This window comes from Labeo rohita, chromosome 14 (genome assembly GCF_022985175.1).
Source record: "Labeo rohita strain BAU-BD-2019 chromosome 14, IGBB_LRoh.1.0, whole genome shotgun sequence".
In the NCBI taxonomy this organism is placed as follows: domain Eukaryota; kingdom Metazoa; phylum Chordata; class Actinopteri; order Cypriniformes; family Cyprinidae; genus Labeo; species Labeo rohita.
In genome coordinates, this window is record NC_066882.1 from 4,288,345 (window position 1) to 4,301,017 (window position 12,673).

At 34.6% G+C, this 12,673-nt stretch overlaps 1 protein-coding gene across 1 annotated transcript in view; it reads left to right on the forward strand.

Annotated features, from left to right (window-relative positions):
- glra1 (glycine receptor, alpha 1) overlaps positions 1-12,673 on the forward strand; it is a 69,148-nt gene that overhangs the window by 32,607 nt on the left and 23,868 nt on the right. Inside the window, 3 exon segments of the mRNA XM_051127918.1 lie at positions 3,854-4,077; positions 8,775-8,857; positions 9,520-9,657. Of these exon segments, the coding sequence (XP_050983875.1) occupies positions 3,854-4,077; positions 8,775-8,857; positions 9,520-9,657 (445 nt within the window).

Consider the following 12,673-nt stretch of genomic DNA (forward strand, 5'->3'; position numbering starts at 1 on the left):
GTATACTTCAGGTGCTCTTTAAATATCTTGCATCCCAGGTGAAAAAATTGCACTTCCATAATATACTTTTCAGGCACTCATTTTGTACTTAATATGCTAAAAATTCTATAGTTACCACTTGTAGTACACTTGAATCCATTTTTCATACACTAGTACACTTGGCTGTACTACAAGTGGTAACTAAATGCATTTTTAATACAGAGATAGTATGTTAAAAGTACATTTTAGTTTATATTCATGGTGTTCCAAAATAGCATATTTGAGTACACTTAGATTTAGACATACTAAAGAGATCATACAATCCTTAAAACACATTTAGACAAAATATTAAGTAATATGCATTGTGCAGTAAAGAAATACTCCAAATGAAGTTTAATTATAATTTTAAATCAATCTTGATTAAGTGACATGTCATTAAATATGTTTGAATTTTAAATTGGATTTAAAGTATACTTGGTATGAAATAAATGTATTTTGAAATAAATTATGTCATAGGTTTTACTAGGCTAACTATAATGATAACGACACAGAGGAACGATATTTGTGACTCTGGACCACAAAACCAGTCATAAGTAGCACAGATACATTTGTAGCAATAGCCAACAATACATTTGAATGGGTCAAAAAGATTTTTCTTTTATGTCAAAAATCATTAGAATGTTAAGTAAAGATCATGTTCCATGAAGACATTTTATACATTTCCTACTGTAAATATATCAAAACGTAATTTTTTCATTGATTAGTAATATGCATCGCTAAGAACTTCATTTGGACAACTTTAAAGGTGATTTTCTCAATATTTCAATTTTTTTGCACTTTCAGATTCTAGATTTTCCAATAGTTTTATAAACCAAACATCAACAGAAAGCTTATTTATTTAGCTTATATTCATTATTTTAATTTATTTGTATTTTATTCAGATAAAGTAAAAATATACAAAATGACTGGTTTTGTGGTCCTGGGTCACATTTTTTGATTGTTTTTTTTTTTTTTTTTTTTTTTTTTTTTTTTTTTTTTTTTAAATGATGAACAATGAAAACATTAACACCCAATACAAATTCATACTGCTTTAAAGGAGAAGTCCATTTCTAAAACAAAGTTTCACATATAATGTACTCACCCCTTGTCATCCAAGATGTTCATGTCTTTCTTTCTTCAGTCGTAAAGAAATTATGTTTTTTGAGGAAAACATTTCAGGATTTTTCTCCATATAATTGTCACGCTTCAGGCAGGAACAGACTAACAACGACGTAATGAAACGAAATATCTTTAATAATCCAAAAGAAACACTGGAAACACTGGAAACACTGGAAACACTGGAAACACTGGAAACACTGGGAGGTAACGTTAACGTCCGACAAGGAAAGGGGGAAAACACACGCTATATATACACAGACTGATTACAACCACAGGTGCAGACAATAAGGGAGATACCAAAACACACAGAGCTGCAGGGGGAAATGATGGGAGAAACCAACTAATCAGTCCAGGGGTGTGACAATAATGGACTGATATGGTGCCCTGATTTTGAACTTCCAAAATGCAGTTTAAATGCGGCTTCAAACGATCCCAAATGCGGTTGTAAATGATCCCAGTCGAGGAAGTAGGGTCTTATCTAGCGAAACGATGGGTTATTTTCATTTTAAAAAATACAATTTAAATACTTTTTAATCTCAAATGCTCACACAAAAAAGGTAAAACAGCGATATAGTACAATTTCGAAGTTGAGGGAGAACATGAGATGGGAGTTTTTCAACATACCCTAACTGTCATGAACCGGAAAAAACAAGAGGAGTGTTTAAATTAAAAAAGTATATAAATTGTGTTATTTTTATGAAAATAACCAATAGTTATGCTAGATAAGACCCTTCTTTCTCGGCTGGAATTGTTTACAACTGCATTTGGGATCATTTGAAGCCGCATTTAAACTGCATTTTGGAAGTTCAAACTCGGGGCACCATATCTGTCCATATCAGTCCATTATATGGAGAAAAATGCTGAAATGTTTTCCTCAAAAAACAATTTCTTTACAACTGATGAAAGAAAGACATGAACATCTTGGGTGACAAGGGGGTGAGTACATTATGTATGAATCTTTGTTTTGGAAGTGGACTTCTCCTTTAAAGCGGCAGACGACGAAACTGCAGCACAAGTTTATAATAAACAGACTATCCGATGTTGTGTATGCTAATATAATCATCATTTTTGGGGAAAGATGGTGAACTGAAAATGTGCACCCATTGATTATATTGATTATATGCCCGCAAGTACCTCTTGGGCCATGCTGTTTCTAATGTGTTTTCAATGTGCATACATTGCTAGATGGTTGCAAAAGCAATACAATTTTTCCCAACATTGATCTGCTGAAGGTTTTACTTTTTCCGAGCACAAAAATAAGTAATGCCAAGATTTCCTGTTTGGCACCAGCTGAGCGGGGCCAAAACTTCAGCAGCTTGCAGAAGTCCCTCAAGCAGAACAAATGCAGCGTTTTCCACTCTTTCTTTCCTCCATAACCAGCGGAATTGATCCGAGTTGCTCATGCTCGTGTTCACACTGAGCGAGCGGCGGCGAGGTGGCGGGGCAGGAGCAGGTAACGCCAGTGATATCGATAAATCTTTAGCGCTTGTAGGGCAGCCGAGAACAATGTTTCATCCAGTAATGATCTGACCGACTCCGGCCACTCCGTTCCCCCCGGCCTTTCACTGTCCTAATTGTTTACCTTCTTTGTAAGGCACTGGGCCCGCGGGACAGGCGAGCGGCTATTTAATTAGCTCGGCAGCTCTTTCATTTTCTCGAGGAAGCACGAGAGAGCGAACGTGTGAATTTCGACGTCGGTCATTTGTTAGCAGAGTTGGGCGCACTGGAGTCGTGCAAACTTTTTCTAATATGTCACCGTCAGGATAGGATCTGGCCTTGGGCTTGAATCGCATTATGAGTGGGTTGTTGCCATAAATCACTCTCCTTAGCCTAGAGAAATCAAATCAGAAAAAAGCAGCGTGCACGCTGATGAATGTGCGCCCACTCCTCGCTTGTTTGCAAAATCATTCTGTCGGAAACTAGCTGTTTGGAGCATTTGACTGCGGGCGTCCTGTCAGATAATCGCAGTAGACAAGAGCAAAAGGTTTTACTAATTTCACTATATATATATATATATATCCGTGACGTTAAATGTGTGTAATTTGAAGAGGAAAGATGTGTTTACATAACACCTGAGATTACGCCACCGGTAATGAAGCCGCTATGTTGTTCTCACAGGGTTCATTTTGCATCCGTGGGCTGTTTATCATAAAGGAGAAATATTGACAAAGTAAAATCGATGGGACTTGTTCTTTTCCCGTGCTATGGTGGCTGCGCTCTCCGAGCGGCAAATCTAATAACCTGAGACAGATGATTCTCCTCCATCAAAATATTTCGAGATTCTTGGGATGAACCGGTCACCTTACATTAGGATAATTGCCCTGAAATGTCCTTGCATGTTGAAGCTGATTGCCATTGCAAAGGTCATCCACTATATTCTGTCCCAAGGTACATTACTGCCCAGACGGTTTAATGGTCTCCCTGAAATGATATAACCACATGCCTGTTTTGGAGGAGAATTGACAATTATGGCTGTATGTTGGGGCGAAATGCCAGTGCTTTACGGTGTCTGCTTTTATGCACTCTCTGCCTGCACAGATAACAATTATCTCGAGCAAAATATATACTGAGGTGACAACAAATTTACCTGGACTAAGGTTAGACGTACTAGCATGTTCTTGTGAAGCTTCACAGGTTCCTGAAGCTTGATAAAATGTGCCAGTCTCGCTTCCTCACCTCTGATCTGTTGACATGGCTGTCTTTGTGCGCCCAACAGGATTACAGAGTGAACATTTTCCTGAGACAGCAGTGGAACGACCCTCGGCTGGCCTACAGCGAATATCCCGATGACTCCCTTGACCTTGATCCCTCCATGTTGGACTCCATTTGGAAACCCGATCTGTTCTTTGCCAATGAAAAGGGAGCCAATTTCCACGAGGTTACTACTGACAACAAGCTTTTGAGGATCTCCAAAAACGGGAATGTTTTGTACAGTATAAGGTGAGAGGAAAATATGTAATTGATTCTGTCAATAATATATAATATAGAGATGTGTTTGCACACTTGTAAGGGAGACCGGGGCTAGTTGTCACAGCAGTGTTTACTGCTGTCTGTATTTCTCAGGGTGGATTTATTTCTGTGTGCCCTTTGAAAATATGACATACAGTTCATTAAACACACGTTGACCTTTTGGATAACATGGCTCAGGTCAGGTTGTCACACTATATGGTGTAAGTTGTTAAGTTGTTGCAGTGGAGCCTGCCATTAAACATGTTGTGTAATTAAAAAAAAAAAAAAAAAAAAAAAAATATATATATATATATATATATATATATATATATATATATATATATATATATATAGGGGACTGTTAAGAAGGACTGTTCGGATTGAGTTGGGCAGGTCATTACACCAGGAGGGTGCATTTAATGTGAAAGTCTGTAAAAGTGATTTTGTGCCTCTTTGGGATGGCACAATAATGCACCGTTCACTTGCAGAACACAGGCTTCTAAAGGGCACATAAGTCTGAATTATTAAAGAAATTATTACTTTTATTCATGCATTAAATGATCTAATTGATTAATTAATTAATTTAATAAATCCGCTGGTGACTGTAAAGACTTTTTTAATGTTACAAATGATTTTTATTTCAAATAATTGCTTTCTATTAATCAGAGAATCCTGGGGAAAAATCCTTATTGCGGTTTCCACTAAAATATTAAGCAGCACAACTGTTTTAACATTGATAATAATCAGAAATGGGTAACACTTTATTTTAAGGTGTCCTTGTTACACGTTACATGTGCCTACTATTATAATAACACTTATTTAAGCATAATTACATGCAAGTAACCCTAAATCAAACCCTAACCATATAGTAACTACATGTAGTTAATTAATATTACACATACACTGCAACAAAGATACCTTAAAATAAAGTGTAACCCAGAAATATTTCTCAAGTAGCAAATCAGCATATTAGAATGATTTCTGAAGGATCATGTGACACTGAGGACTGGAGTAATGATGCTGAAAATTCAGCTTTGCACCACAAAAATAAATTACATTTTACTATATATTCAAATAAAAAACAGTTATTTGAAATTGTAATAGTATTTCACAATTTTACTGTTTTTATTTATTTTTTAATAAAATAAATGCAGCCTTGGTGCGCATAAGAGACTTCTTACTTGATCCTAATTTTTTTTAACATTTCTGAGTCTTGTTAAAGTCATAGACTGTTTAAACTGCACAGCATGTTTGCGTCATTGTGTGGTATTATTTAAAATGATCTTTATTATTAAAAAATGAAATGGCTTAAAGCCAAAAAGATATGAGTATCCTTCCAAGCGTGTATCCCGTTTCTAAATTCACTTTATGTCTTATCATTGTAGCATTAAAGAGGACTGGGCTTGTAGTGAATAGCCGTGTGGATTGGGAAGTCTCATCTCTTAACTTGACACTATCAAATGAACCTTTCAGATCAGTTTGGTCTTAGCTGTGAACTCCCTCTAAATTGCAGCAGCCACAGTGCACAGTTAAATTGAACATTTCAGGTAAATAACCACTATCCTGTGATAGTGGCGTGATTACAGCCTTGAGTGAGTTTCAAATCAGAGCTTGGCGCTGGACTGTTTCTTTATCTAGCTTTAGGATCGTATGAGACAGAGTTAACAATCATAGATTTAATACAGTTTGGGTGCATTTCTTAAAGGGACAGCCAGCTAAAAATAAAAAAAAAAATCTCTCATTATTTGCTACTGGTCCAGTGCTGTATGCTATTTCCATGATAATAACAATTCATAGTGACCACAAGCTGACAAAATGCACCATAGAAATGGTCTAGGCTATATTTTTAGTCGTCTGAAGAGCAGAACAGACTGATGTTTAAGTTATTCACCGATAATCCTCTCCTCCGCTGCAGCTCTCAAATCAAATTTGGCATCTATGTTCCAGGTTGGACATCAATAACATCAAACATTATTGGTTCTCCAGTGTCTCATAACCAGGTGCCTCATAAAACTAAAACTGCTTGTGCCATGTTTGATTTGAGGGCTGCAGTGGAGGTGGAAATTATTAATGAAAACAACCAATGACAGCGAGGGAATAATGACAGAATTGCAATTATACGTCCAGTGTTGATATTTTTAATCAAAACTAAAGCTGTTAAAAAACAAGTTATTTGAAGTAAAGTTGAAATCTAATAAAATCTAAATAGTATTACATGGTGTTCTTACCAGATGCATGCAGTAAAAGGTATTTTGAGGTTTTGTCCCAACCAGCTGCGACGGCGATGCACAACGAGCGACAGCAGATTCTATTTTAGAAATTATTTCTGTGACATCGTAGCTGGAACCACACTCAAACTATGGCAATAATAATCTCAGGTACTGACTGTGTGCTTATTTAATGTTAAAATGATCAAAAATTTGTTTGCATGACCTTTGTTGCCATAATGAAAGCAAAAATTGATAATTTACCTCAGATCTTGAACATAAAGTAAAGCAAACATTAAAATTGTGAACTTTGTTTTGAACCAACAAATGTATTCTATGACAAAGATTGTATCAGTCAGGTATGTATTTTGAATAATTTTAATATTTGTGACCCTGGACCACAAAACCAGTCATAAGGGTCCATTTTTTTACATTTTGAAATCTGAAAGCTGGATAAATAAGCCTTCCATTAATATATGGTTTGTTAGGATAGGACACGATTTGGCTGAGATATAACTATTTGAAAATCTGGAATCTGAGGGTGCAAAAAAATCAAAATGAGTAAATCACCTTTAAAGTTGTCCAAATGAAGTTTTTAGCCATGCATATCAGTATTAAAAAAATGTAAGTTTTGATATAATTACGGCAGGAAATTTACAAAATATCTTCATGTAACATGATCTTTACTTAAAGAAGTCCACTTCCGGAACAGCAATTCACAAATAATTTACTTACCCCCTTGTCATCCAATATGTTCATGTCTTTCTGTCTTCAGTTGTAAAGAAATCATGCTTTTTGAGGAAAGCATTTCAAGATTTTTTTTCATATACTGGACTTGATTGGTGCCCCGATATTGAACTTCCAAAATGTAGTTTAAATGCAGCTTCAGAGGGCTCTAAACGATCCCAGCCGAGGAAGAAGAGTCTTATCTAGCGAAACGATTGGTCATTTTTTTTTATACTTTTTAAGCACAAAAGCTTGTGTTGTGAGAATGAACGAACGACTCAAAAAACCCGAAGACGTAAAACAGGTGAACTAATTCCAGTACAGAACCTAATTTGTTAAGGGTGTTTAATCTTCTTTGCATGTTCACTTTGCAAAGACTGTGTCGGTACTTCTTCAGCGATGTAGGATGATTTTGAAAAAATACGATTGCTGTTTTTCGACATACCCTAACTGTCTTGAACCAGAATACACAGAGTTCCGGGAGAGTAAGAGAAGACGAGCGTTTAAGATTAAAAAGTATTTAAATTGTATTTTGTAAATGAAAATAACCCATCTTTTCGCTAGATAAGACCCTTCTTCCTCGGCTGGGATTATTTATAACCGCATTTGGGATCGTTTGAAGCCGCATTAAAAAAAATCCATAAATGTTTTCCTCAAAAAACATAATTTCTTTACAACTGAAGAAAGAAAGACATGAACATCTTGGATGAAAAGGGGATGAGTACATTATATGTGAATCTTTGTTTTGGAAGTGGACTTCTCCTTTGAAGTGTCTACATTTTTAAAACATTAAAAGTTTTATGTTAAAAAATATCTGAATATTATTTATGCATGTGTAACTGCGGGTTAAATCATTCCATGTCCCTCTGAGCTGCATTAAACAGTCTAACACATCTAAATGGCACTTCAGATGCTACTTCTGCAAATATGAATTTCATTGATACCAGCACAATAACACACTTTGCAAAATATTGTCTAATTGTTGTTATTGATAAAATCACAGAAACTATTGAGATATATGTTTTGTCAATATCACACACCCCTAGAAGCTAGAATAAAGGATGTTTGTTTGTTGATTGGTTAATTTAAACACAGATGGTCTTTCTTTTGACATATTGCATGTTCAGATATTAATACACAAAATATTGTGAAAAATGATCAAAAATGCAAAAAAAAAAAAAATGCTGGTAAGGAGTTAAGTTTTAAAATCACTAAAACTAATTATTGCTAATACTAATGCAAATGATCAATACATTTGCTAAAATAAAATAAAACAAAACAAAGCGAAAAATAAAAATAAAGGCCAGTTCAATATTAATAGTATTATATTTCAATGCAGAATTAATGTCCACGACTTCCGGTTCATTAGCTGCTGTGGGGAAATAACGAGAAGAATAACTAAGTGCAGTAAATGGCAAAACTGTTAGCACTACAAACCACTGTGTTTATAATTAGGATAATGCATTAAAACAATATGGTAAGACACAAGTTTGCAATTTCAAGCGGCAAAATGAGCTTTTTTGTACAGCTAAAAATAGCTGGAAGCAAATAAAGCCAGACGCATTAAATTTACAAATGGCTGCGACCGCTCTTACGGGAAAAATAAGGCGGGTGTAATTATACAAAAAATACTGATTGGGTAAACTGTTCCTTTAAATTGTAATGGTTTGACCAGTGAAAAAGGAGGAAAGTAAGAGCTGTCTAATTTGATCTGTTGTGGAGTTTGTTGCTGATCGCGGCTGTTGTTGTTCTCAGAATAACACTGGTTCTGGCCTGCCCCATGGACCTGAAGAATTTCCCTATGGATGTGCAGACCTGTATAATGCAGCTGGAGAGCTGTAAGTATGCCCTGATCCTTTCAGCCAGATGGAGAGGATTTATTCAGCGGTGCAGAGATGGATGTTGTACTGGCTGGCACCAGCAGATGAAGAGCGTAGTGATTTAAAGCCGCCTTCAAGTAGATTCAGCAGTCAGCAGAGAGACGCTTCGAGCGCAAGCCAGCGCCGGCCCTTCCTGCCATTACGCTTCTCTGTTATTTACTATTGATTCTCAAATTTGCCAAATTATAGCGTGTTTCTGGGAGGGAAACTTTGTTTGATTGAAGCTTTTTGAAAATTATGAGCACTAGGAGTCCAATGACGGATGTGGAAGGGTTTTTTGTTGAGGGGTAGAGTGTTTTAGAGTGGGTGACGGATGGGGTTATGTAATATTTTAACAAATCTCTCCCGTTTTCTACATCATGCAGATAAATGCACTAGCTTTGATTATGGTCTGTGATTTCTTGCCACATTTTGCCATTATTTGTATTGATTTTTCAACGTTGGGTAGTAACTGATCGCATGTAATCTGGATTACGTCATCATGTTCCAAAAATTAAGTGCTTGTAATTAAAGTATATTACATTTTTAAATACTCATAATCAAATTACAGTTCATTTTTATGGATTACATGTTCCTGCTGGCACAAACAAAGCTTTTTTCTGTCATTGTTCTTCCACTAGTTGGCTACACGATGAACGATCTTATATTCGAGTGGGATGAAAAGGGAGCCGTGCAGGTAGCGGATGGACTGACTTTACCTCAGTTTATATTGAAAGAAGAGAAGGATCTGCGCTATTGCACCAAGCACTATAATACAGGTGAGTGTCGCTCATCTGCATGTGAAGCTGTACACTACACTACACACCGGATACAAATGCTAATCACTTTTGTTGGATCTTTTGTTACAAAGCACTTGGTACCCAGACGGGTTCAATGAAAGGTTGTGGACCACAGCTCTGCTTTGAATCTTCTTCATGAACTTTCGATTGGGTTAAATACCATCTGTTCAGCCAGCGTTGACAGTCAGGATTTGTTACACTCCAGATAAACTGGAAAATTGCTGAAGGCCAGACTAGTTCAGATCGAAAATAGAAGCAAGCCAAAACAGCAGGGACAGTCAGAGCAGATTCCCTGTCTCTTTTCTTGAATTATTATCACTGGGGATAATGAGAGTTTGTGTTTTTGTTTTGTTCGATAAAGTTTTAGTGGATATACTTTATTTTTGCTTTAACATTAGGCTTTTTTTAAAGGAGGTCACATTTGTCTGAACTCAGCTTAAGACGTCACAACTTCTAAAAGAAAAAAGGTTACTGTATTATGTTAAAATTACATGAAACATTCTTTGATTTAACCTTAGATTTAGTTAAAATGGGATTCAAATTTTACCATTCCAATTTTATTGTGTATAATCTAATTTAATCATAGCATTGATGCTCAATCATGAAACACAGACAGAATTAAATTTATATGTTTAAATACAAATATTTGCTTTAAATTGAATTTACTCAAAAACAAGACAATTACATAATTTACACTATATATAATGAGCAGTTACAGGCATTGCTACAACCTGACATATCAGCTATGCAAAATTTTTTACTTGTCACAGAATATTTCTTAATGAAGAAAAATATGTTAATGTAGGTTTCATCTCCCCATTTTTGGCTGGTATCTTCATGCTTATTTGTTCTTTTTTTATGCTTTTTGTTTCTTTGAAAATATGGATTGAAAAAATGTAAAATATGGTTTATCATTTGATAGACTTCTGTCTATATGAACTTTGTAATAAAAAATGAAATTTAAAAATTACATTTTAAAAAACAACACTTTACAATAAGGTTCCATTTGTTAACATTAGTTAATGTTTTAACTAACATGAGCAATGAACAATGCATTCATAACACTATTTATTAATCATTGTTAACGTTAATTAATAAAAATACAGTCATTCATTATTTGTTCATATGTTTGTTCACAGTGCATTAACTAATGTTAACAAACCCATGATTTTAATCACTGACATTAATATTAATGTACTGAAAATTAATATTAATATGCTGAAATTAATATTAATGATTAATAAATACTGTAGAAGTATTGTTTTTCTTAGTTCATGTTATTAGTTAACTAATGATAAATAATGCTTTAAATAAAACTTTATGATGAAGTGTTGCCGTTAATATTAGTTTATGTTAACCAGTTTAGTTAACTATCAATGAAAAACACTTCTAAAACATTTATTAATCTTAGTTCATTTAATTCTTTACTAATACTTTATTAAAATCAAAAGTTGTATTTGTTAATATTATTTAATGAACATAAGCTAAATTGAACAAACAATGAACAGTTGTATTTTTTATTAACTAATGTTAATGTAACTGCTCATTGTTGGTTAATGATAGTTAATGCGTTTAGTAACATTTACTAATAGGACCTTTTTTAAAATATTTCTGTAAAATTAAGGCTTAAAAACGTACATACAAAAAGTTTGCTAAAACTTTACAATAAAATTCATTAGTTTACATTAGTTAACTACATTAGTTAACATAAACTAAAAATGAACAATACTTCTACAGCATTTATTAATTTTAGTTAATGTTAATTTCAGCATTTACTAATGCATTATTAAATCACAAGTTGTGTTTGTTAATGTTTTAGTTAATGCACTGTGAACTAACATGAACAATGAATGACTGTATTTTTATTAACTAACATTGACAAAGATTAATATATATAGTGTAATAAATGTATTGTTCATTGTTCGTTCATGTTAGTTAATACATTAATGTTAACAAACTACACCTTATTATAAAGTGTTACCAAAAGTTGTTTTACAGAAAGTAAATTGGTAACACTTTACAATAAGGTTCATTTGTTAACATTAGTTAACTACATTAGTTAACATGAACAATACTTCTGCAGCATTTATTAATCTTAGTTCATGTTAATTTTAGCATTTACTAATGCATAATTAAATCACAAGCTGTGTTTGTTAACATTAGTTAATGCACTGTGTTCGTGTTAGTTAATACATTAACCAATGTTTATAAATGACCTCTTATTGTAAAGTGTTACCAGTAAATCATTTGACATTGTTAATAGGCTCTTGCTAATAAACAATGAAGTTGGTTTTTAAATTAAATTTAAAAGCTATTTATTTACAAAAAGTTTACACAAATTTCTGCTCATGCGGACCTGTCGTTTTTGTTTTGTGTCAAGTACTATTCATCTAGATATCACTTTTCTCTTGTCCATATTTGCATGTGTGACTATGAGCTAATTCAGAACAAACTAATACCAGTCAGAATTCATTACTTTAATAGGGCTCAATATTTGCACAATCTCTCTCTCTCTCTCTCTCTCTCTCTCTCTCTCTCATGTCTGATGTGCATCTCTTATGCAGGAGCAGGTCATATTTCTTTACTTTGCTTGCTTTGCACTTCACCTATCACCTTTGTGTTTGTGCTCCTCAAAGTCCATGAAAGACCCTGAAGATGCCCTTACGCTCTGATCATCCCTCACTGTCTCCATTTCTCTCTCTGCATAGTCGTGTTGCTCCAGCGTGAGCACTGGACGGTCGCCGCTGTGCTGCGTACATGCGCTCTGCTGCTCCCCAGTCAAGCATTAACCGGAAATTAAAGTGTCTTTTTTCTCAGATTTATTAGTGGCAATCTATTTTGATTTGCAGAGCAGGCTTAAGCTGCAGTGTAGCCTCCTCTCAGTTTGTCTTCCTCATCCGATTGCATCCTCCAAGTCCCTTGGGAGAAATAGATACTGATGTGGTTTTAATTTTAGAGCTGGTCAGTTGCATCTGTCCTGTTTTTCACTTGGCTG